The 26,178-nt window shown below is 38.9% G+C and overlaps 1 protein-coding gene across 1 annotated transcript in view; it reads left to right on the top strand.

Annotated features, from left to right (window-relative positions):
* NEB (nebulin) overlaps positions 1-26,178 on the top strand; it is a 200,323-nt gene that overhangs the window by 138,572 nt on the left and 35,573 nt on the right. Inside the window, exons 108-135 of the mRNA XM_038422666.2 lie at positions 266-463; positions 1,686-1,790; positions 2,789-2,893; positions 3,389-3,496; positions 4,166-4,273; positions 5,160-5,267; positions 5,797-5,901; positions 5,992-6,096; positions 6,289-6,387; positions 6,660-6,770; positions 6,946-7,050; positions 8,254-8,358; positions 9,138-9,242; positions 10,943-11,047; positions 11,355-11,459; positions 12,190-12,294; positions 12,454-12,558; positions 15,639-15,743; positions 17,245-17,349; positions 17,555-17,662; positions 18,954-19,058; positions 19,867-19,971; positions 20,089-20,193; positions 21,060-21,164; positions 21,252-21,362; positions 22,203-22,313; positions 22,790-22,891; positions 23,047-23,151. Of these exons, the coding sequence (XP_038278594.2) occupies positions 266-463; positions 1,686-1,790; positions 2,789-2,893; positions 3,389-3,496; positions 4,166-4,273; positions 5,160-5,267; positions 5,797-5,901; positions 5,992-6,096; positions 6,289-6,387; positions 6,660-6,770; positions 6,946-7,050; positions 8,254-8,358; positions 9,138-9,242; positions 10,943-11,047; positions 11,355-11,459; positions 12,190-12,294; positions 12,454-12,558; positions 15,639-15,743; positions 17,245-17,349; positions 17,555-17,662; positions 18,954-19,058; positions 19,867-19,971; positions 20,089-20,193; positions 21,060-21,164; positions 21,252-21,362; positions 22,203-22,313; positions 22,790-22,891; positions 23,047-23,151 (3,054 nt within the window). The remainder of the gene's footprint in view (positions 1-265; positions 464-1,685; positions 1,791-2,788; positions 2,894-3,388; positions 3,497-4,165; positions 4,274-5,159; positions 5,268-5,796; positions 5,902-5,991; positions 6,097-6,288; positions 6,388-6,659; positions 6,771-6,945; positions 7,051-8,253; positions 8,359-9,137; positions 9,243-10,942; positions 11,048-11,354; positions 11,460-12,189; positions 12,295-12,453; positions 12,559-15,638; positions 15,744-17,244; positions 17,350-17,554; positions 17,663-18,953; positions 19,059-19,866; positions 19,972-20,088; positions 20,194-21,059; positions 21,165-21,251; positions 21,363-22,202; positions 22,314-22,789; positions 22,892-23,046; positions 23,152-26,178) is intronic.

Below are 26,178 nucleotides of genomic sequence, written 5' to 3'. Positions count from 1 at the left end.
TTAATCAAGATTTCATATTTAAATATGTGTGTGGCAACTATTGATATTTACTAAACTTTCTCCAATATGTACAGAAATATGTTTTTGTTTGTTCTGCTACAGCCTTTGGTAGAACAAGGTCTACCCTACAAAAACTATCATGTTAAGGACCCTACTTATAACATGAAAGTGCTTGTTCTAACGTCTGTTGCATAAGAAAATCAACAATTTAAAATGATGTGTCACTCTTTTCTCCCATTATTAACATAATATTTTAATTTCACAGCGTCTGTACAAAGAAGTCTATGAAAAGAACAAGGCCAAAATCCACATTCTTCCAGACATGGTAGACATTGTAGCTGCTAGGGCCACACAGAAAAAAGTCAGTGAAATTGATTATCGCCTACATCTCCATGAGTGGACCTGTCTACCAGACCTTCAGATCAACGCTCATGTTCGAAAAGTCACTGACCAGCTCAGTGAAGTAAGCCAACAAATTATATTACATCATTGTTCAACTTTCAAAAAGATTTCTGTTGTTAGCTTCTGTCTGTAATAGGTGAAATTGTGTTGCAGAAAAAATGTTGGAATGTCTTGAAATTGCAATATTTGTGCATTGTTTTATATCCCACATAACAGCTGTCCAAGACTGTTTACAAATATTGCTTTTTGCACAGATGTTTAGCTTAGATCAAGCTGAACAGGTACAGTCTGGTTTCTCTCCAGTATAAACATCAGACCACAGCACTGCAAGTCCTAGTGATCAGACAGTTCTCCAAACTCCTTCTCATGTTACATTTATAAATTACTCAGAGTAATTAATCAATAGTGCTAAGTACTCTGGAAATTTGGATGCCCTGGGTGGGTTGACCCATGCGGCAAAAGGCTCTTCATGGTTGCTCCAATATGGGGGCAGGCAAGAGGAAGGGCCATAGCATCTGTGTTTCTGCAAATCCAGTGGCCCCAGTAGAACATGCATGTGTTATTTATAGGCAGTAGATGCTACTCCATCAACTATTTAGATGCAGCCCAGTTACTCTGTCTATATGCAGGTAAAGTGAATTTCATCCACAGAATAGATTCACACACCAACAAAGTTCAGAATTGCAGTCTTTTTTCAGTACTTCTTTCTTTTTATTACTATCTTTCATACTGATAAGTATAGCTGCTGGAAACAGGGACTGTGAAAATTCCTTGCATTAGCACAGGTTTATGATCTCTCTGAAGATTTTTGTTTTCTGTTTAATTTCAGAAAATACAAATTTTCACACAGTTGCTTAGATTTTTTTAAAGTATATTTTGGTTGTATTTCCTTTAAAAAAAACACTCAGATTTTGAAAAAAAAAATGCCCAGAATCTGAGCAAGACACAAATTATTTGTATTTGGCAAAATTCCCTGGATTTTGAAATGGCCTGTGTATAACTCATTTTGGCAGCAATGCATCATTATGCAAAATACAGGTTAGTTGAAAGCCTTCCTGTCAAAGTACTTCTAATTGTATAGGCTCCCTCACCCTGCACCTGCAGTTCAGTTAAAAGCTAAAAGAACCAATAGCGCTTGTTGTACCAGGATCCAGGCAAATTAGTTTCAGAATATTGGAAAAGGTATTTACTATTGAAAGCTGCCATCTAGGGTTAATATGTAGCTAAGGGATTAAGCTGTAGTGAAATTCTCAAACACTTCCTTGTTTTCTATAATACTTTAGATTGTATACAAGGATGATCTCAACTGGCTGAAAGGCATTGGCTGCTTTGTTTGGGATACTCCTGAAATTCTGCATGCCAAACATGCATATGACCTTCGCAGTGATGTAAGTTTGAACTGTCTCTAGTTTGGTTCTGCTTTTCAGTTTGCTTCACATCTAGTCTCACTCTTTAAAACACCATAGGGACAAAGCCTGGAAGGGCATTTCATTTCCTCCTTACACTGAAATGTTCAGGTTGAGTTCTTTAAATTTTATTGATTTGCAATAATTAGGTGTTGTCATATAGTGCCTCCCCTGCCCCCACCCTCACACACAGGAAAGCACTTAAGCATTTGTTTAAGTCCATGCCTATTCAGAAAAGTGCTTCAGAATGGGCTTAAGTCTGATTGACATGAGTGGGATATACATGCTGAGATGCTCTCCTGCAAAGGGAATGCTTTACTGAATCAGGACCACTGATTGGATGTGGGAGAGGGCTCAGGGCTGGGGCAGGGAGTTGGGGTGTGGATTCTAGGAGGAAGTTTGGGTGTGGGAGGGGACTCAGGGCAGGGCTGGGGTGCAGGAAGGGGTGAGAGGTGTAGGCTCTGGGTAGTACTTATCTCAGGGCTCCCTGGAAGCTGTGACAGGGCCACTGTGCTGTGTATTCTGTACAGCAGCACTGAATGAAAATTCATACAATCTAGAAGTAATATGTTATTGATTTTGATTAGTCAATTTTTTTTGAAGGCAAGGTTTTCTTACTCATTATTAGCTGAGAATTAAGCAGTTGAATTAGATGTAGATAATGATTTTGATTGCAAAGAACACATCTCCTCAAGAGTTTTTATTTAGAATTTTTGGGGCTCATGGTTTTATATGGTACATACAAATAATTAATGACAGAATAGTTATGTTATTTAAGTATTATTGAAGTATTCTAAAGTTCCCCGAGTGCAGTGCTATGACTGTTTTTATCTGGTTTAAATGTCTCACCTGAGTACTTTTTTCTTTTCTTTTTGCTTAAATATAATTTACTTTACTGAATTACTAATATTGTGCATAAGCAGCTTGTTTAATTAACAACCAGACTTACAAAAATCAAATTGTTTTCTTTCTTTCTGTAGATTAAGTACAAATCTAAGGCAGAGACAATGAAGAACGACTACACCATGATCACTGACACTCCTTATTATGTCCAGAATGTCATTAGTGGCAAGAATCTGAGCGATGTAAGTATTTATACCACATTTCATCCCTGTATGATATGTATCATGTCTCAATAATTCCAATAATGTAACATTTAATGACATGTTGGAATCACTTCATGCTAGTCCACTACCACCCTTTGCTATACCATCAATAGAATATTAGGCAACAGCTGGTTTCAGCAGTATGGCAAGCATGTTCTACATGGACATACCCTGAATGTGAAGCTTTTTCCTTCCATATATTTCAAAAGATGGTCCTGGTAAGCCTGCAAACATTAATTGACCCACAATAAGTTAGACCAGGAATTCTCAAACTTCATTGTACCGCGATCCCCTTCTGACAGCAAATATTACTATACGACCCCAGGAGGGAGCCTGTAACCTGAAGCCCTCAGGCAGTGGGGCTTGGCGACCCCATTAAAACTGGGTCATGACCCACTTTGATTACCGCTGGGTTAGACAAACGCATATCATGAAATGGTATCAATAGGCTAATTAGTTTTTCTTATTTCCTAGGCTGTCTATCGCCATGCATATGTGCATAATATTAGAGGCAAAATGACCCCCACCGATAAAACCGTGGACTTGGTGCGGGCAAAGCATGCTCATAAGATACAGAGTGAAGTAAGTATCAAGTTTTCATTTCTAATAGGATACTACAGAACAATGGCCAACTTCTGCTGTTGGGTGTCATGTATGCTTGTTCAATTCTGTGGGGAGCTGTGAGTGTATATTTCCAGTTTACAAAACTCCAGGGAATTCTCCCCATTATCACTGGTTATGTCCTCTACGATTGTTCTCAGTGAAGATGCCAGCTCTGAATGCAAATCTTTCAGAGCCAGCAATCCAATCTGTGAGGCCGTCATTCTCTTTGCTGCACTCCAAGACTGGAGATCCAGAATACAGTCTGTTCAAAACCATCTGGCTTTTTGAAAGCCATCTATCCAAGACCCAGCCAGCATTTCTTCATTGCATTCTGGGTTTAGAGACAGAGAGTTCATTTTCTCCAAACCTCTTCCTTATATCCAAAACCCAGCTTATGTGATGATTTCAGCTTTTCCTCTGGCCCATCATGGCTAGACTGTACTGTATTGCTCTAAAATTAAACTAAAAAATCTCTGTGAATGTACAAGGATACCTGATGTATCTCTATTATTTGTATGCCTCAGAAGACCTCAGTGGAGTTAAATCAGGGGAGGCTTTGGCCCATTGCTAAGAAGATACTTGCTATGCAATACCAACAAACTTCCTCACTTATTTTATGTAATTGTAACTCTCTTACTTTTCCTGCAGAATCTGTACCGGGGGGCTGGTTTACATGCCCTCCCCACTGGATACAAACTCCCACTAGATACTCCAGGCTTTAAGCTTGCTAAACATGTCCAATACATAGGCAGCGATGTAAGTAATATACTAAGTTCTTTTAAGATCTGGTTTGCAAGAGAATATCTGGTGATCTCTAGGCATCCTATGTGAACATACAATATTGTTATATGGAAGTTGCTATTCAGCTATGCAGCCGATTATGTTTGCTCTGAGTATATGTAAAAGCCGATGAACTGTACAGAGATCTGAATATTTTGCTATCATGACATAAATTTCCCTCTGATATTTATACCTTATCAAATGCATGAGAAGTGAAACAAAATCACTAATCTCAACAGAAATAGCTCCCTAAAGGTTAGTTTCTGCGACATCATTTTGAGCCACAGAATTCAAATGTGCCAAGATATCTCTCAAAGTTAGCGTGATATGTATCCATTAAAGATTTGTGGCTTATTTTCCATAGTTCAAGATTCAAAAGGGTCACATTTTGGGCTTGATTTAACCCTATGTCAGTGGGAGCCACCTTGCCCCAGGAAAAATTAACCCCTGAGGAAGGGCAGGATAATCAGGATGATCTGGTGGGAAAGCATGGCTTTGATTTGTGCTGGGGTGCCCTTCTGGCAGAAGGTCTCACAGAGATAGCTGAATCTGAACATCCTTGGAGTCCTCAATACACCACCTACCCATACAGATTTTTAAAGGTATTTAGGTGCTTACAAATGCATATAGATGCCTGGTAGTATTTTCAGAAGTGCCTAAGCACCTACTCTCATCTAAATACCTTTAAAAGTCTGGCTTTGTGCTGTATAGAAGCGCCAAACCTGAATGTAGTCCTTTAATTATATTGGCTGTAAATAGTAGTAGATAAGCAGGCATTTATTATAGATGCTGTCACAAGCCAACATCATATATGATTGTTCTTACACCCTTTTATTTTAAAACTTGTTTTTTAATTTTACAGCTTAAATACAAAGAAGCCTATGAGCACATCAAAGCTAAAGGCTACACTCTTGGACCCAAAGCTGTTGGCTTTGAGTATATAAAGAAAGTGAATAAAGTTCTTAATGAGGTACTGTAAATGTTAATTATATATGTTTGTATTAATGCATCATTATTTGATATTGCTGGTGTATAATAAAATACATTACAACATAATTTCATAAAACAATCTAGCTGCTATTTAATAAAAGCTGTTGAGAAACTGATAAGTCTCTGTGCTAGCGAGATCCATATTTTCAACATTTTTTGGCCCAAAGCTTGCAAAAAAACCCACACACTTTCTTAACCATTGATTTTAACATGTGCTTAAATTAAGCATATGCACAAGTGTTTGCATGATCTGGGCCTTAGATTCTCTGTAACACATTTCCAAGATGTTAATAAAATAGTTGTTGTGAAATGTCTTCACCATATAAGAACCAAACCTTTCTAGTAAAGTGGTTCCATCTTCTCCTGTCCTTCTGTACCGTCTAGTGCATAGAAGTAGAAGGAAGTCTGGGGTTAACAGAGCAATAGCTATTTATTTTCTGCTAACCCGGATGCTGTATGGCTTTCTTTTAAGAGTTCTAACACATGGAATATTCTCTCCTTTGGTGCAGAGGCTGTATAGGGAGATATACCACAAAAATAAGGACAAGATTCATACCACCCCTGACACACCAGAAATTCGCCAAGTCAGAGCCACACAGGAAGCTATCAGTGATGTATGTCTCATTTTTCCATTTTATAAAAAGGAGATGCTTGGTATATTCAACGTGATTAAATATGTGTAATATTTTCTCTTTGTCTTTCAGCTGATCTATAAGGCAGATTTCTTTAAGATGCAAGGACACTTGATTTCCTTGCCATACACCCCGCAAGTGATGCATTGCCGCTACGTTGGAGATATCACAAGTGATGTAAGCAAATATACCTTGCCTTTGAATGTGATGGGCCAAACTCTCTTCCAAGTCACACATGTGTAGATGTCAATGGGAGAAGAATTTGACTTGACATTTAAATTGTGTACAAGCTAAAATAATGTGATTGATTATTCACTTTTTTCCAAAAGGATCAACTTTTAATTTTCTGTTATTATGATTGCTTCACAGAATAAATACAAAGAGGATCTACAGTGGTTGAGGGGCCTGGGTTGCTTCCTATATGATACTCCTGATATGGTCCGTGCTCGTCACTTGCGGGAGCTTTGGGTATGTCCTTTTTTCTGACACATAATTGAATATTGATTCATTATTTACTGATGCACAGTTGTCAAGATGATCTGTGGTAAGTGCTACATCAGAATGATTAAGGAATTTGGAGTGTTTCATGCCGTGCGGCTAGACAACTGATTCAAAGTATTAGCAATAGAGTGCGATGCTGTTGTATCATGGGTTACCTAAATTAGACTCCCCTGTACATTTTCTATACACTGCTGAGAATACTGCAGCTTCCATATATGTTATTTTTATTACCTTTTCAGTCTAATTACGTATACACCAATACGGCAAAGAAGATGCGGGATAAATACAGTGTGGTTCTGGACACTCCTGAATACAGGAAAGTTCAGGAGCTGAAGACTCATTTGAGTGAAGTAAGTATTGCCATATTTTATCTGTTCAGGTTGGCAATGATCAAAAGAAGCTCAGATCATCTCACTGGCTTTCCTGATGAATTTTAGACCTTATCCTTTGACAGCTTTGATTAACTAAATGCTAATTGAACATTTGTAACAAAGGAAATAACTGTCAGGCTTTGTCTCCTTCTAGGTGGTTTACAGAGCTGCAGGCAAGAAGCAAAAGACGAAATTCACATCAATCCTTGATACACCAGATTTCTTACGAGCCAAAAAAGGACAGAAAATACAGAGTCAGGTAAAAATCCTTCTTTAATAGAAAAGGGGCTGGGAATCTGTGTTGATTGTTGAATCCATCTTACTACAGTGCTCCCCACAACCCTTCTCAGATTAACCTAGAAATCTTAGGGATGACTTGTAATAATGATTAATACACATTTTCAAATGACAACATGATTCTCAAGCTCATGATGTTTCTTTAACAAACATGTCCAGTTCTGTTCATCTGAAGTAGCAGAAATCTTTATTAAACCCCAATACAATTCCATTCAAATTCTCTAAAATCCAAGGTAGCCAATAAAATCTGTCTTTATTAATGGGCTCATTAGCCAGGTAAAATGATGACATTTTTAATTGATGTGCAGTCTGCCAAGTGATGTAAAAAACCTGCATGTACAGTTTAGATAAATATGTAGGTCGTGTGTGTGTGTGTGTGTGTGTGTGTAAACACAGGCAGAAGGTACAAAGAGTTCCTTCTCCTTTAGTGCATAGGGGCCAGCACAATAGGGCTTCTTGCATTCACAGTGTGTAAAAGTTATCTAGAGTGGCTGCAGCACTCAGTGCCTCAAAATGGGCCAGAACCATAACTCCTCCTGCAACTGCTAGCACTCAGAGGATAGCATAAGGTGGACTCCCCTCTGCACTTTTTTAAAGGTATAATTCCTACATATGAGCAGTCTCCCCTCAGTACCCATGAGGTGCTGTGCCTGCCTTTGCCCTCCACATGTAGAATGTGTGAACTACACCTGGATGCTACATCTCCTGCTCTCCCCAGTGCTGCATGTGGTTGCCAAAGCCAGAAACTTACTTTTAATTAGTGCAGCTGCCATAGGTGTTATTAATTTACACCGGGGTATGTTCCCTGTAGTTTTTCCAGTTCCTAAAGGTGAAACCCTGATCCTGTAAATAATCAGTAATGTTTTTTAAAGATGGCCCAGAATAAAAGCTCTTGATAAGGGCCATGTGAAGGTCACTGCTATTATGCTCCATTTGGGATTTTGATTTGTAAATATTTTGCTGGCATTTATGGAGTAGCCAGAGTATTGAGATGGAAGAAGGTTGAGGTGAGGGAGGACCTAGAAGATGAATGAGTGGATTACATTTTCACGATGTCTGTGTGTGTGTACACATTTTGAGCACACAGTCATTTTGTAGGGTTCCCAAGATAAAGTTTGTTCAGAAAATATGTTTCTAATGTTCTGTTTTTCTTTCCTTGTCACAGTACTTGTATGTAGAGCTAGCCACCAAAGAGAGACCCCATCACCATGTTGGTGATCAGACTCCAGCCTTAATGCTTGCAAAACATGTGAAGGACATGGTCAGTGAGGTAAGATACCTGCTCCCATCTTCAGCACAGTTATGCCATGTGAAGGTTCCAATTCTAATATTAATGGGGTGGGGAGTGTAGGGGTAAAAGAATACACCTTTATTTTATTGTATTTTATTTTATTTTATTTTATTTTACTTTATTTTAAATCTTCTGATTCTTAAGTATTACATTTCCTTGTATGATCCCTGGGTAGTTTTTCATTTAATATATAATTCTAACACATAGAAATGTTTTATAGAAGAGAAAAATCATCTGCTTCTAAATGCATGCCTGTAATATTCAGACTTATGAAGTCATGGACGTAGCATTAGCACCTGCCCCTCCCCCCCAATAAAATAAAATAAACCCTTTAAGGGCTACATTAATAAATACAGGAAACATTGAGTTTGGAACAGAAGCTGGTTTATGTGTTTATTAAAAGTGGACAAATGTTGTCATGGTACAAAACTAAAGTGATGTTCAACAACTATTATTTTTAACGCTAGCCCCTACCCCCAAAATAAAAAATGTTGTCCACCCTTCTGTAAGGCATCATGCAGAGCAGATTGATTAGGACCTGGTTCTACATGGTGCTGAGCATCTTTCGGGAGCTACTGAGCAACTTCAACTCCCATCAACTTCAGTGGAAGTTGAATGCACTTAGTATCTTGCAGTAATGACGGTCAACAAAGTGTACTAAATTTAGCTTCCCTGGGTGTTAACACAAAATCAGCTGGGCAAATATCTTTGTAACTAATCATATTTTTATTCTTTTCCCTCCTGCCATCTGATCTTAGAAAAAGTACAAAGCCCAATATGAGAAGATGAAGCACAAGTACACAACTGTCTCTGACACTCCTATCCTCATCAGGGCTAAGGAGGCTTACTGGAATGCTAGTGATGTATGTATCCCACAGACACCATCACTGACACTTTCTTTCATCTTTTAATAGAGCAGAAAAGGAGCTAAGGGGAAATGCAAATGGCAATATATAAAATAAAGACTGCCCGTGCATCCAAATCTGTATCTGTCACTCCATCTCCATGCTGATTTTAAAATGATGTCAGTGAGATTCCTATGTTTAGACTCAAGGCACCATATATCTTTTTATGTTTTGTTTTTTTCCAGCCAATCTTGTGTTCAAATGTGCTAGTCAAAAAAAAAAGAGAAAAGAATGAGAGGGATAGAGAAATAAATCAGGACAAAATGAATTGCTTCCCCATGTGACATTTACAAATAATGTAGATTAGAGTGAAAGTATTGATGCTGGAAGCAAGCACAGAAATGCTTTTATCCCACTTCTTCATCTCAATGCTGTTTGAGGAATAAATCTCAATCCTCACTGAGAGTTCATTCCCTTTTACTTAGAATGCACATTCATTAAAAATCAATTTCTGTCTGAGCTGACCTGGGTAAGGATTTGAGAATGAAATTAGTTTTTGTTTCAAGTGTAGAATATTAATTTAAAGTTACTTGTAGAAGTGTTCTGCTATATAATGAGATCTGTGGTTCACATTTCTGATTGCAAATTGCCTCCTGGGTTATTAAAAGCCTGAAAGGCCATATGTATTGGTCTGTCCATCAGGTCAACTTGTTCAGTTACACATGTCCAAAATAGAAAGGCAAAAGACCTCAGCTCTGCACTAGTGATTGCGAGCTTTTGCACTGTGAAAAAGCTTTCCAGCTCTCATGCAACAGAACTCCCTGTGCTGGATCTGGGTTTCTGCCCTGTGGAGGCTGGGGAATTTCCAATAAACTTCAAAATGAAATGATCTTCTTTCTTTCCTCCATTCAGGGCATGCCTGGGGAAAAGGATGGATATTTTTATACCAAACCCAGCACTCATTGCTGTTGTGCAGGGGGGTACTTCAGTGCCTTTCTTCTTCATCTTCGCTCTTAGGGCACGTCTACATGGGCAGCGCTGCAGTGATGGCGCAGAACCAATATAGGTGCGCCGCTGCAGTGCGTGTGGTGAAGACACTCTATACTGATGGGAGAGGGCTCTCCTGTCAGCACAAAAAAACAACCCCGCGAGTGGCAGAAACTGTGTTGGCAGGAGAAGCTCTCCCACCATCTTAGCACTGTGCAGACGAACGCTGATGTTGGTGTAACTTACCATATGTCGCTGAGGGGGGTGGAATATTCACAACCCTGAGCAACGTAAGTTTTGCTGACATAGGCTGTACTGTAGACATAGCCTAAAGGTGAGTAGGGAAAATCCCTGCTCTGATGGGCCTAATCTTTCCTCTCTGACTAAGTTCCAGTTTGGATCTCAGTCAGGCAGTTAATTTTGGGCAACAAAGCTTGTTAAATTTTCCTAGGCGCCACATTAACATGATGGGAGCTGATGTATCCCCCTGTGTCATTCTCATGAGCCTAATTTCCATAATGAAACTGGGCGGAACTTCTCCTATGGCAAAGAGTGACTACACTTATAGAAAGGAAGTGTTTTTGTTGAGAGACCACAGAAGGTCAAAAACAAGTTTCTGTGGGCGAGCAGCTATGGAGGCAGTTCTGGACTTAAGAGAGGCCTACGCATTTAGCTTTAATAATTGCTAGCAGGCTATATAACTAATTTGTTCATATTTTTTTTCTTATCAGCTGCGCTACAAAGAGACCTTTGAGCAGGCAAAGGGTAAATATCACACAGTGAAAGATGCCTTGGATATTGTCTATCATCGCAAGGTCACTGATGACATCAGCAGTGTACGTATACAGCATTTCTAGTCCCGATTAATGTTTGTCATTAACTGTACGAAACTAGAGATTTTATAGTTATTTCTCTCCCACTGAAAGATCCTGGGCCTAATTCTCATTTATACTAAGGCCACTTTGCATTGCTAGAATGGTGTAAAAGGTTAATGTAAATGAGAATCAGGCCCCACATTTTAAGTATGTCTTTGGGGAGAGTCAGTAGTGAGAAGTAGGAATGTCATAAAATTGGGTGACTAATGTGTTAGGTTTTCAAACTGTTTTACAACATTTACAACTTTCTTTTCAACTCCTTTTATAGGTGAAATATAAGGAAAACTATGTGAGCCAGTTAGGAATCTGGAGATCTATCCCAGACCGGCCGGAGCACTATCATCATCGAGCGGTCACAGATGCTATCAGCGATGTGAGTTTGAACGGTTATCATATATTAGCCATTGCATTTTTAAAGCAGGTGTCCAAAATGGAGGCCTCTGCAGTGCCACTTAACTCCTCGCAGATATCTTCTGCTGAAATGAAAGAGTGATCAGTTTCACGGTTGCCTGGCATGTTTTCGGAATCAACAGAGCAAGTCAACTGAATAAGACCACTTCCTATTGAAAGTAGTGACAAAACTCCCAACTTCAGTGGAAGTTGAATTGGGCACGATTTCTGTTGCTTGAACTTGTCTGTCACATGACAAGCCCCTAGCAGCACTTTAGCAGTCTTTCTGGCTTATTACAACATGTGAAAGACACTGGTGCTTTTAACTATCTCAGTGGTGATTTTTTGTGAGTATGTTATTGAGACATAAAAACAGTGCTCATTTGTTTTCATGGCTTATATTTAATATGTGAAATCCTGTGGCAACACTCCCACTGGAGTCAGGATTTCACCTAATGACTCTGGGCCGGGCTGTGTTCTCAGTTACAACTGTGCAACACTAATGATTTAACCGAGGGTGCAAGCTGTCCCCTTAATTGTATAAAAACAAATGTAGTTAGCAAGGTAATTGATGCAGGAACTCACAGAACTATTACTATTGTGTGTTAGACTTAGATCTGGATGATATTTCAGCATTAATAGGATGCTAATTTTTGTTGCCATTTGAAATTATTCCAAGTTTTTAAATTTATCTTATTACTTTCTTTCTACAGGTTAAATACAAAGAAGACTTATCATGGCTCAGAGGCTTTGGTTGTTATGCCTGGGATACTCCTGATCTTGCTCTGGCAGAAAAGAACAAAGCCCTCTACAGTGGGGTAAATAAATCTCTTCATGACATTTGGAAGAATTTTTTCAAAGTTTGGTTGTGTGATGATTCCACTATTCTTTAGATGTAGACATTTTTTCAATTCATATTTTTCATGGTCTTTCTTTTAATTTTACTCTGGAATGACTAGTTTCTTTGTTTTCTCCAGTGTAAGTACAAGGAGTCATTTGAAAAGACGAAGTCTCGGTTCGAGTATGTAGCAGACTGTCCAATTAATAGGCATTTTAAACATGCAACTCAGCTAATGAATGAGGTAAGTACAATAACAGACCTGTATAGCATATCATGATGAAGTGGCATCTCAAGGCTCTTCATGATGACATTAAATTTAAAAAAGAAAAGGAGTACTTGTGGCACCTTAGAGACTAACAAATTTATTAGAGCATAAGCTTTCGTGAGCTACAGCTCACTTCATCGGATGCATTACTCGCAAAAAGAAAAGGAGTACTTGTGGCACCTTAGAGACTAACAAACGATGAAGTGAGCTGTAGCTCACGAAAGCTTATGCTCTAATAAATTTGTTAGTCTCTAAGGTGCCACAAGTACTCCTTTTCTTTTTGCGAATACAGACTAACACGGCTGCTACTCTGAAACCTGTCATTAAATTAAAAGTTCATTTGTCTTGCATAGTGGAAAATACATTGAAATAAACAAAAAGCTACTGAAAACAAATGTGTCTTAAAGTTAGACCAAAATGAAGAAGGGCAGGGATGTTCTTGATATCTATAGCAATGAGTAGCACAAAGCAGGTGTATTATAACGAAAACAGAGTAACCTTTTGACCCATATTTCAGCAGTGAAAATGCAAAGAGCTCTTTCAGCTTCTGACCAATAAAGAGTCAGTAACTCAGAAAGGTATCAGTTTCCTTTTTAGCAACAGGGTTTTAAATCTGTAAAACTTGACTTGTGATTGTCATATGAAAATGGTAAAGAATCACACTGAAAAAAGAACTTCAATAGCACAGGAAAACAATACTACCCACAGATCTATTCTATCCATCTCTCTGGTTCACGACAGAGCTTCAGGCTAGAATTCCCCAGCTCCTGCTGCAGATTTAAAGAAACAATGCACCATGGCAATCAATGCAACTGGGCTGAGATTAAAGTAATCTGATAATGTAGCCACTGTGACTCCTAGAATAGATGCTGTATTTTATAAATGATGGATTAAGCCCTTTTAAAACAGTTCTAGACATAGTTTTTGTCATCTTAAAGCTGGTGTAGAGATCTCCAGAATATAACCAAACTCAACCTCTGGCACTTTTTGACATGACAGCTGATGTTCCGAATATAGCATCTAGATATTTTATTTTACTCTGCTGACTCTTCTCACTGTGGTCACCATTAAAATGTCAATATTTAGTAGCAGATACAATACAGTATTTCTTCTTCTAGATATAGGAAAAAATGATTGTATTTCCGGAGCCCTATGTCATAATTGTTCACAATTGCAGATATTACAAAGAACCAGCACATGCCAAAGTTCTTTTGAATGCAGAATGGGTGTTACAAGGCATCTTCTAAGAGGGTTGCAAAAAGGGGCTGTAGTCTTTCTTAAGTTTTACCTTGTACCCTTAAATATAAATTTGGGAATTTGTTTATAAATAAGGCTACAATAATGTCACGGAGGTCACAGAACTCAAGGAATCCATGACTCCCAGAGAACTCTGTGACATTTTCTACCACAGGGCTGGAGTTCCCAGTTGGCCCCTCCACAGCTCCCAGACCCTGCCCTAGTGGGGGGGACCCTGCAGCTCCCAGCCACAGCAGGCGGCAGGGGAACTCCCGTGGAGCTCGCAGCTGCTACGGCAGGCAAGAGGACTCTGCAGTAGCCCTGTCCCCATGGCAGGGGATGCTGGAACTCCCACTCACTGCAGGTGGCAGGGAACCCCCAGGAGCTCCCAGCCACCATGGGTGGTGGTGGGGCCCCCAGAACTGCTCAACTGCTGCACAGCGGGACCCCAGAGCTCCCATTCACTGTAGCGGCAGGGACCTCGGAGCTCTATCAGTGGTAGGTGCTGAACCCACCTCCCTCCCCGTTTTGTCAGTGATATTTTTAGTGAAACTCAGAGACAGGTCATGGCTTCCATGAATTTTTGTTTATTGCCTGTGACCGGTCCATGACTTTTACTAAAAATATCCATGACAAAATCTTAGCCTTATTTATAAATGATCTACATTTCCTCTGTTTTTTCTTTATTTTTCTAATTTGGGTGAGGTACTGAACAGTATCCTTTTAAATATTAAATATTATGCACAATAAGATGTCAGCTTTGAAACTGTTATATCAATGTTTCTTTGTGCCCTCCCCTTTTTACTTTGCTACAATTTAATATACACATCTGAGTATGAGAAGAGGAAAGATAATTACAGTTTTGTTGTGGATGAGCCTAGAATTCTACTGGCCAAAAGAAGAGATGAACTGAGCAGTTAGTTACTGTAGCAGTGCTGACCAGTGCAAGCAAAATGTGACTAGATAGCACACAATACACATCTTAATCTGCCTGAAATGTCTATAGCTAATGATGTCATAGCTTCACCTATGATATTACAGAGTTCTAGTTCAGGGTTATCAGACAGTATATGTTTTGCCACCCAAAGACCACAGCTGCTTTTTGAGTTAACTAGTCTATGTTTTTTCTCTATGTATTCTCAAATATTGTGCATTAATTGATATTTACATGACATGTTTCTCACAGAGACAAGGTGGGGGAGGTAATATCTTCTATTGGACCAGCTTCTGTTGGTGAGAGAGACAAACTTTCAAGCTTACATAGTGGAAGTTGGTCCAATAAAAGATATTACCTCCCCCACCTTGTCTCTCTAATATCCTGGGACTGACAGGATTACAACAATCCTATATACATCTTTCTTACTTACAGTCTGATCCAATGTCCATTGAAATCAATGGAAAGAGTCTGATTGAGTTCAATGGATGTTGGATCTTGCACTTATTCTTGACTGTTTCTTTTCGTTTCAATTATTTTTACACTTATTTTTTCCATCTAATTTGCAAATATAAGGCCACTGTGGGCTTGTTCGATTGGTTAAATGCTCTTTTGGTCTAAGATTTATTCTTATTTTCCAAAAGGTGTTTCAATGTTCTGATTGTTTTAAGGAGTTGGTAAATCATTGCAGGCCCTACAATTTGGCACCATTAATTAAAAATACATGTTTAAAATTATATGGATGTCCAGGCATGCAATGGTGTGAGTACACATAGTATGCTTGCCTAAATCGCATCACTTTGCACGTGACTGGAATCTAAAGCTGTACTGTTGTTTGTTGGCTTCACAAGTATCTTCTGTGCTTCATTGCTGTTTTCATGGACAGAAAAAATACAAGTCTAGTGCCAAGTTGTTCCTGCAACATGGATGTAATGAAATTCTGAGACCAGATATGCTGACAGCGCTTTACAACACAAACTTGTGGAGCCAGGTAATGTGAATGGCTGCTGTTGCAGGAAGGCATTATGTACACCGTTTAGCTGCTTGAATTTTTAACATCTTAATATTTATGAATTCTCTGAATTTCTACTGATCTTGAGCTCTAATGTTTCCCCATGCATTTGCTATTCTTTACTTGGTAATGGAGCATCTGAAATTATACCTATTATACCCTAAGCCTGATCCAGCTCCCATAGGAGCCTGAACTGGCTTTCCATTCATCTATTGGCCCATATTATAACCCTCAGTAAAAAATGAACATAAGAACGTCCATACTGGGTCAGACAAAAGGTCCATCAAGCCCAGTATCCTGTCCTCTGACAGTGGCCGATGGCAGGTGCCCCAAAGGGAATTAACGGACAGGTTATCATCAAGTGATCCATGCCCTGTCACCCAATCCCAGCTTCTGGCAAACAGAGGCTAGGGACACCATCCCTGCCCATCCTGGCTAATAGCAAATGGTGGCCCTATCTTCCATGAATCTATCTAGCTCCCTTTTGAACCCGTTATAGTACTGGCCTTGGCCTTCACAACACCCTCTGGCAAGGAGTTCCAGAGGTCGACAGTGCGTTGCGTGAAAAAATACATTCAGCCTCATGTGAACTCCTCTCAGGTATTTCTGCTGAAATGAGAGGAGTTAAATGACACTGAGACAAGTCTGTTCTGAGTGTTGTTTGTACACTCTTGCCTTTAATTTGTGTCCCTTGCTGTTCTGATCTCTAATGCATGCATTATTTTCTCATTGGTAACCAAAATATTCTCAGTTTGGATGATTCAGAGAATAAAGTGAGAGTTAGGTTTTTGAAAAATTCTGGATTTCCTCCACCTGTCCCTAGCCCATCTGTAGTAAATTTTCATTCCTAGTGCCCAGTCCTGCTCTCAATGTATTTGGTGAGAACAGGATTAGGCCCAGAGCTGGACAAAATGACCCTTAAAGAAACTATCCACACATATTTCAAGCATTGTGATGGCATCAGTGTCCCGATACTGTTTCTCACTCAATGAAATATTTCGAGGGTTTGCTTGTTCTAGTCTGCCATGTTTATATTTTCCCAGACCCTAATTAAAGTCTTCAGCCTGGTACTGATTTTAAAAGGGAATCTGGTCCAGTGTGATTAAAAACAAAAGCAGCACTTTCACTGACCTTACAGAACTGCTTAGAATCCTTTTTAATCTCAGAGTTCTATTTTAGACCTTCAGGCTGATATAGTTGTAGCCAGACTGCGGAGCTCTTATTCACATTGGAATCAGCATGAGACCACATGTGGGAGTAACTCACACAAGCAGGCCCAGATGCTCCAATATAAATAAGAGCTTCATGCAGTCTGGCTCAAAGGGCCACATTCTGTCTATGCATGCATACCCAGCTTCCACTGACTTCAGTAGGAGATGGGCCCATACATTTCAGTACGCAGTCTTAACATGATTGTGTCTCTTCTTGAAGATGTTTTCTTGTTTCGTCTAGTTAACGTCCTCTTCTTTCCCCCCATTAGTTCAAATACAAGAGGCAGTATGAAATGCAGAAAGACAAGTTTACTTCAATCGTGGATACCCCAGAACATCTGAGGACTGCAAAAGTCAACAAGCAAATCAGTGAGGTAAGTATAATTACCATAATATCATAATGCTAAATATATCTTAAGTCTATCTTCCTACTCTGAATTGTGACTTTTGAAGTATGCTAATTAAAAAATTGAGTCCTCCTCAGCCACAATAAAATATTTTTCAACTTGACTTTTTTAAAAGCACTTACATTGTGCCTGGTTAGCCAGAATAATACGATTTAACAATTTTTACCCTCAGATTATTTACAAGATGGAATTTGAGAAGGCCAAGTCTAAGGGGTACACCACAATCCATGACACCCCTCTCTTACTACTTATGCGCAAGGTCAAAGACAGAATAAGTGATGTAAGTAAACTATACCTGGCATTTGATATCAGTACCTTTATTTTACTGCACAATACTGTTTCTTTCTATCTAGTAGGTAACACTGCCATAACAGCTAGCCTTTTATTAGAATATATCAATATTATTTTAATTCAAAATTCCTCCTGCCGCATCTGACATATTCACAGGGAATATAACAATGTTTAAAAAAACTGAAAAGCTATAGTCATTCATGTACCTTTTCAGCATAGTTCATGGGATAATGATGGTTGGAATAGAACAGCTCTTACCTGTAATGAAAGCTGCAGGTTGAGCTATCATCTATTTAGCTGGTTTCTTGGTTTCTCTCCCTGGGTTGGCCAGTAGCTTTTGTGTTGCCTTGGATTAATCACTATCATGCCATTTTCCCATCCATACTGTGGGGATAATAAATACCTCAGAGCAGTGTTCTGAGGCTAAATTAATTAATGTATATAAAAGACTTTTGAAATTCTTAGATGAATGGTGCTATAGAAAAGAAAGGATGAAAGTATAAGAGAGCAAGGTTGGTCCAATGGTTATAGCACCTCTCTAGGAATTGAGAGCTCCGGGTGCAAGTCCCTGCTCTGCTACAGACTTCCTGTGTGACCTTGGGCAAGTCACTCAGTCGTTTTGTGCTTCAGATCCTTATCTGTAAAAACAGGATAATAGGATTTCCCATCCTCACAGGAGTGTTGTTGAGGATTAATACATTAAAAGATTGAGGCACTTGGATACAACAGTAATGAGGGACATATAGATGAGAAGTAGAAAGTATTAATATTATCTAGTTGCCCATACACAATCCTGAAGGACAAAGATTTTCAAAAGTGCCCAGTGATTTGGGGTATCTACATTTTTGGAAGTCAACTTGAGCCCCCTCAAAGAAGCCTGATTTTCAGAAAGTGCTGAGCACCCACCCTCTGAGAATCAGGCCCCTTTAAAGTAGCTTATATTGGGCACCCAACAATGAAGGCACCCAGAATAATTAGTCACTTGAAAATCTTGGCCAAAAGCTTTAAACACAGGTTAGTGTGGACTGTGTATTTCATGTTGAATTAAATTGATACATTTTTGTTTGCATGAAAATGGAACTCCACCTGAAGACGGTGTATCTTTTGTGTGGGGGATGGCTGAAAACAAGATCTATGGAAACCTCTTCCTTTTTTGTTATAATTTTTAATTAAACAATTAGAGGAATTGCCTAAAAGTGGAATTCCACGTGCTGTTGTTATTTAACTTTCATTGAGTTGTGGCATATAAATAAAGACTCAGAATATGTTTCTTTCACCAGCTGAAATACAAAGAAGCTTATGAGAAGAATAAGTCTCACTGCAACGTTGTACCGGATGCTGTTCATATTAAAGCTGCCAAAGCTGCCTACAAAGTAAACAGCAATGTGAGTTCAGTGCTATTAATGCTTTTCACTGTTATTGTCAATGCCTGATATTTCAAAGGACTCTATGGGAATTAGGCACTCACCTTTCATTGAAATTCATTGGGACTAGGCCCCTTTATGATCTTTTTTGAAAATCACAGCCAGAATGTAGAAATTTTATAAATTCGGAGCATCTCCACTAAGTCTGGATTTTGCTGAAACCCCCAACCTGGTCTTTTGTGTTCTTTTGCTTATCAGATAATTTTGATGATCTTTGAAGAATGTGGTGTTTTATCACAGGCTGAAATGAAACGCTGAGTTTACAAAGCATTATCCATGCACACAAAATTTCCAACATGTAGCACAAACACCAATTATTCTTCAAGCACCTCCTAATTCCTCAGGTATGGAGGCATAGGTGCTCCTAGTATTTTCCATGCTAATTGATTTAATCTTGTAGCTAGCATAAATTCCACATGGGAAGGGCTGAAGGCCTTCACACCATTGGGTGGATCCGGCATGCACTGACAGGCTAGTGAGATAACACATCCACTTTCTTCAAGGCCATGCCCACTTTTCAGTCCTGCATATGCTCCTTCAACCTGGCAGGGGGAAAATCATCACAAATAGACTTCCTCTGCATTTATCCATGACTCAGAAGAGAAGCACATCCCAAAAGTGCTGCTTTCATGGATGTGTACCTTTCCAGGCATGATTTCCTTCCCTTCTCCCAATTCTCATGCAGTTGTTCAGGCAAGGGGAGAAATAGGCTCTGTATATATTGAGTTTATGAATGATATGATTTTCATTAATGTTTCTTTTTAATCAGCTGGATTACAAGAAGAAATACGAAGCAACCAAGGCTCATTGGCAATGGACTGTTGATAGACCTGACTTTCTCCAAGCAGCCAAGGCATCCCTGCAACAGAGTGATGTGAGGAAACTAGAAAATATTATATTAGCTTATACTCCCTCCCTCCCACACTCCATCACTCTTTCACAGCAAAGGTTTGGGGTACTTTTTGTCAGCTTTTCTTTTCTTCTCTGACAGTATGACTACAAGCTAGACCGAGAGTTCCTTAGGGGATGCAAACTATCTGTCATAGATGACAAAAATACAGTGTTGGCTTTGAAGAATGCCATCCTGGCAAGTGATGTAAGTATTTGAACTTCTACTTTATGTTTATTCCTTTTGCTAACAGTTTACATGCTATTTAAGGAACCTAAAAACTATGTTGTGTGTCCAGTTGTTTTTGTAACTCTAATACCATCAAAATGGAAACGCTGGAGTTTGTGAATGTCATTCTGTAGAATTTGTTGCAGATAATTTCATCTGGGCATAGTCTCCATACCTTGGTTTCTAAATGGGAGCGGGGGTTGCTCAATATCTCTGAAAAACATGCCATTTCTATTTAGGCATCTAAATAAGGACTTAGGGAATCTAACTTCAGAAATCTAGGTTTGAAAATTTTGCTCAGAATTTCATATTTCATTATTTAGGCTTGTTTGTTTGTTTTATTAACAAATTGACAAAATCTGGGATGGTTTTGGTCTTGCAAACCTCATTGGTCTGGATGGTTGATTTGCAAACATAAACTAGAGGCAGTTCAGATATGTGGCCCTTTTTATCCAAATACCCAGCTTTTATGGTAAATAAATTATTCTGGTTTTGACACAGGTTTAAACTCCATATATTGAATGCATGCATTATGCATACATACTTAAAACCAAAGCTGCTGCTTTCATTTGGGCATAGTACCATGTCGTTAGAATAAATGTTGGCAATACTATAACAAGATCTGAGTTTAAGCTCTAGTGAGATGTGTAGGAATATATAGGCTGGAGCATATTAAAGCTGACAAGCAAATCAAACTATGGGCCTAATCTTGAAAACCCTTACTCACATCAGTGGTGTTTGCAAGGCTCTGCCATATACAGAAACATGAGTATATTTGAAGCCTATTTTTAAAGTCAGCATAAGACAAATAAATTGCATAAAATAACATCTTTTCTCTCCTCCAGGTAAAATACAAAGAGAAGCATAACAAGGCTAGGGGAACATGCCTTGCTGTCCCAGACACACCTCAGATCCTCCTCTCTAAGTGTGTCAGCTCTCTTGTATCTGAGGTACCACATGTAATATTGTATGTCTTCATAAATAGTTTCTTCTTATACCCTATATTTCTTTCAACTATTTTTTCTCTATGCATTCAGAACAAATACAAAGAGCAAAGTAAGAGGCAGCTGCCACATGGTTCTTATACAACCCTGCCTGAGACACAGGACACTGTTCGTGTCAAAGAGGTGACCAAGAATGTCAGTGAGGTGCGTGACAAGTATAGTGCAACATTTATTGCTCATGTAGAATTTTGCTATTGCTACATTCACGGTGTTTATTTGATCCTATCAAGCATTTTTTATAGATTCCTCCATATACATTTTCTTATTTCTGTCCAGTGAGACATTTGAAATCAATAGAACTGCTCACGACCTTAAAGTTAAGCGTATGCTTAAATGCTTTGCCGCATCAGGGCCCAAAACATCACATCTCTTAGTTATTAACTATGAGGGATCCCCTCAGACATGCTTTAGGTAACCTTTGATGCTGTAAGTTGCTTCCAACATATTATGCGTTAGCAGGAATGCTGGATCCTCTCTCTTTCTACGTGGTTTAAGATTTTATTGGTGGCGATAAAAAATGTTGGGATAATAGCTTTTAAAATATTTCAAGAGACCTCTTCCTGCTATCAGTCTTATTTCCATTTCCAGCTCCAACACATTGTCTTAGGCTGGATTGGAGAACTGCTGTTGAGACTGTAATGGGCAGGTTATGGCCTCTTGCAGGTGCACATTCACAGGCACCTGTTAACTTCCTACCATTCCCATGAAAGGATGAAGTGTGGAAGACACTACCACAGAAGGCTTTGATTAGACAAGAAGGACTGGAACCATTTCAGGGGTTCAGTGGGATGTGTATGGATATCTTCTAAACACTGCAGGGAGCCAGGTTTCCTTGTTGTGCTGATGCATGTTTAGAAGAAGTAAATGATGTCTCTGGCTATCTCCATTGGCTTCTGTGAGGAGTTATTGTGAGTGTCGGTAGAACACAGCTCCTTGTGGGAATAATGAGTGATATATAATATAAACCCTATTTGCTCTACACAGACAAACTATAAAAAGAAGTTTGTGAAGGAGAAAGGCAAGTCCAACTATTCCATCATGCTGGAGCCTCCTGAGGTGAAACATGCCATGGAAGTTGCTAAGAAACAGAGTATTGTAAGTTTGTCCTGAATTTACATCAAGCAAACAGCCCATATGACCATTTTCAATTAGAGTCATTCTCAAATCAGAAAAATCAAATTGGTCTGATTTTCAGCTGGATGTCTCCCCAGCCTCCATTTTGCAAGAAAAAATGCATGAAATTATACATAGGCAGAAAATTTCACCTAGAGAAATAAAGGCCATCTCTGGAAAATGTGATTGGGAGTTAAAATAGTTTGCTTGCAAATAACAGTGCTGCCACCATAATGTTTTCTTTCATCTTTTTCATATACAGTTAAAATTGCATGATATTTATTACTTCATTTGAAATGACTTACAAAAGCTGGTCCCAAAGATCTGTTCCCAGCGAAATCAGTGGCAAAACTCCAACTGACTTTCACAGCAGCAATATTGGGTCCTTAGTGGCTATTTTTCTAAGTAGTAAACACTAGAGTAATCCACTTTCCTCTATGTTTGTTTTCATTGATTAGGTTGAATACAAAAAAGATGCTAAGTCACAGCTCCATTACACATCTATAGCAGATCGACCAGATATTAAGAAAGCAACCCAAGCTGCCAAGTTAATCAGCGATGTGAGTATTTTGTAAATCACCTGTGTACCTCCTTAGCAGTATTTTTCCTATAGCAAACTGTATCAATATAAATGATTAGAACAGCATGTGGAGGTGTTTGCATTTTATCATTAAAAGCTAAACATTTTTATGTACTGATGATTTTTCTTCAATAGATTCAGTACAAAGCCAAGGCTCGAGGAGAAGCTTGCCTTGGTGTAAGCATGCTGGGACGTCCAGATATGGAACTTGCTAAGGAGGTGTCCAAACTTACTAGCCAGGTAATAATGAATGTTTGCAAATGTGGGGCCAGTGTGAATACTGGCATGAGTTCAGATTCTTCTGGGACAGGAGTCAGTAGACTTTTCAGCCACTTCAGAATTGAACATGGAAATAATTCTAGAAAATTTTAAGGGGAGTATGGTAACTTAATTTGAAAAAGTAACTCACTGGGCAGAGTTTATGTGCTTTATTAAAGAAGCAGCAAATGGGGTGTTCTGTGTATAATGGGACTGATATGGCTTTCAGTGATGTAAGTGGGTCTTAAGTCACCAGTCCCTTGCATTGTAGTCATTCACATCTGTGCAAAGTGAGCATACAAGAGTTTTGCAAGATGGCAGAGAATCGTGCCCAATGGCTAAAGCTCAGCTGACTTCAGTGGGAGCAGAACTGAGCCCTGGAGAGATGGCTTTTGGGAGCGGGGAGTTTGGGCCTTGCTTCTTTTGTGGTTTCTTTGTCTGTCCACTTTTCTGCATTCTTCTCTTTTCTTGACATAAACTTCTTATGTCTCCATCTCATTAAGAATATGTCACTTGTAGTCCCTCTGAAATGTTCAGCATAAAGAACTTTATACAAGAGGAAATGTAACTTCATGGAACCTACCATGTAGAAATGAATGACAACCATCTGAGTTGCTCTGTTGGCATTAGTATTTGGAAAATAATCCCTGAATGCTGAGGACAAGTCTAAAATTGGACACCCAAAATTAGAGGCCATTTTTGAAAATTCGCTCTTTGTGCTTCATCCCGTCTGTAAAATGGGGTTGATAACACTTCTTACCCACCTTTGTGAAGTACTTTGTAATGGATAGGTCGTCATCATTATACGTACAAGTGCAAGCTATTATTTTACATTAGAGACTTCTAATATCCTTTCCATTTGCATATTCAAGATAAGGAATTATTTTAATGTATGTCTTTCAATTAATTCATTAGCTTTTATTTTTGAATGAATACATCATGTTAATATAAACTTCCTTTCTCTTGTAAAATAAACTGGAGCATCAGTTAGTGTGGATCTTACTCTTCCTGTTTCCTGTGGGAATTTTTCAACCAGGACCTCACCACCACTTGGTTCTCTCACACAGCTTTATGCTTGATCCCTGTGATAGTCTGCTGTTCTGATCTTGCTATCTTGCTACGCATTATAGGTGGAATACCTCAAAGGACACATGAGAGGGCATGGAGCAGCATCTTATGATACACCAATGATGAGACACATTAAGAAAGCTAATGTCCTAAGTAGTCATTTAAGATGGATTTAAGTGACACAAAAGGGAATGTCACTTCCTCTATGTTGTATATGATCTGTGTCATTCCTAGCACAAGACAATCAGCCTGAATTGTAAATGTGTTTATAATGCACCAGTTACACTGTTTTGTTTTGTTTTTTGCAGTCTTTCTGTCAAAAGTGTGGAATGCACCATTTGGCTAATACCTCTTTTTTTCCAATGCAAAGACTGTGCATAGGACCTCTGTGGGTGGGGAATTTGACTAAACCAATTTACAGTGTGTAGAACTTGAAGCCAAATTCTACCCTTGCCCTTCGTGCAGCTTCCAGTGATTTTAATGGATATCTACAACACACACAGCTGAGGCTGGAATTCTGCTCTTAGGATTTAAATTGAAAAAATGCAGCTATATAAGCTGAATTTGGTGGGGTCTTGCTCTCTTGAAGACAACATAGGAAATGGGAAAATATGTGCCATTAGATGACAGTGCTTAAATTGAAATATACAAAATCACACTGAGATGGAGTTAAGGATCTAATACTGAATTGCAAAAGCAAAGAAGTCTTAATCCCTTGTGCATTTAGACTTTGCAGTATGTATTTGTGTTACCTTAGGTCACTCAGCAGTTTGTACACACTGTTCTACTTAGGCATAATGGCCAATGAAAAAAGTGTGGAGTCCATTGCCTTAATGGGGATTTTTAAAAAACATTCCTTTAATGTTTTTACAGTAATCAGAAAAACATTAGGAAACCCTGATACCTGCTCCCATGTGCTGTGACTCAGTCAATGAGATCCTCTACCATGCTACAGATCATTCATTTAGGTCAGATTGTTTCCTTCTGTACTGAACTAATCAGAAGAGGGTTTAAGTGAATCCCTGTAATGTGCTCCTGTTATTTCATTGAAACCCAAGAGAGATTATTCAGTTGCTGGCCCCAGGATCTATACCCCAGACCTGTTGTTGGCCAGACCTTAGATCAGGGTCACAGGAAGTCAATGGAATTGTGCCAATTTACACCAGCCAAAATATTGACCCATTGTCAGGAATGTGATGATGATATATGTCATTTTCAACACACATAATACACTATGGATGAGGTTCACCTGTTCACTTAGCTTCCTGGTGTCAGAGTGGTACAATGCAGCCAGTGTGTTTCTGTAAATTTGGCCCCAAACCCTCTGGCAAAATAAATTCTGATTGCAATTATTTCAGGGCACATACTTTCTAATACTCCTTCTCACCTCAGAAATCATGGGTATTATGGCTGTGTCACAGAGTGTGAAATGGCAGTGAACAGATTCCACAGCCTATTTTGCTCAAATATTTCCAAAGGAAAAAAGGGGTTTTACTGTTTTTCCATGTCTACATGCGATTACTGCATGCAATCGCAGCATGTCTAAACATCACCTACTATATTTGTCAGGAAATAAGAATCTTCCCTTGGAGCTGGGTGCCTATTAAGCCCACACTTGCTCCATAAAAGCAAACTTTACGAGGAAAAGAAGAAAAGCAGCATAACTCATCAGAAATGATCAGAGCTCTGTATTATGTGTTTTAGCTTCAATTCTGGTTTTAAGACCTTCCCTTAGTCTTTGAGTAACTTTTTTAACTGGCTTGATTTTCATCTTGAAAGAAAGAGTTAGCTGAGTCTTGAAACTGATGTGGCATGTTTCTGTTGTTGTCTTCTTTGTCATGTTTACTTTTCTGAGCATTTCCCATTAGAGAAGCAGCATCTCACCCACCTTGTTATCCTATCTTTATAAGACAAGTACTCATTTTGTTCTGTAACCATTCA

This window comes from Dermochelys coriacea, chromosome 11, assembly GCF_009764565.3.
Source record: "Dermochelys coriacea isolate rDerCor1 chromosome 11, rDerCor1.pri.v4, whole genome shotgun sequence".
NCBI classification, from domain to species: Eukaryota; Metazoa; Chordata; order Testudines; family Dermochelyidae; genus Dermochelys; species Dermochelys coriacea.
The sequence above is the reverse complement of the archived record's forward strand: the minus strand, read 5'-3'. Positions and strand labels throughout refer to the sequence as shown.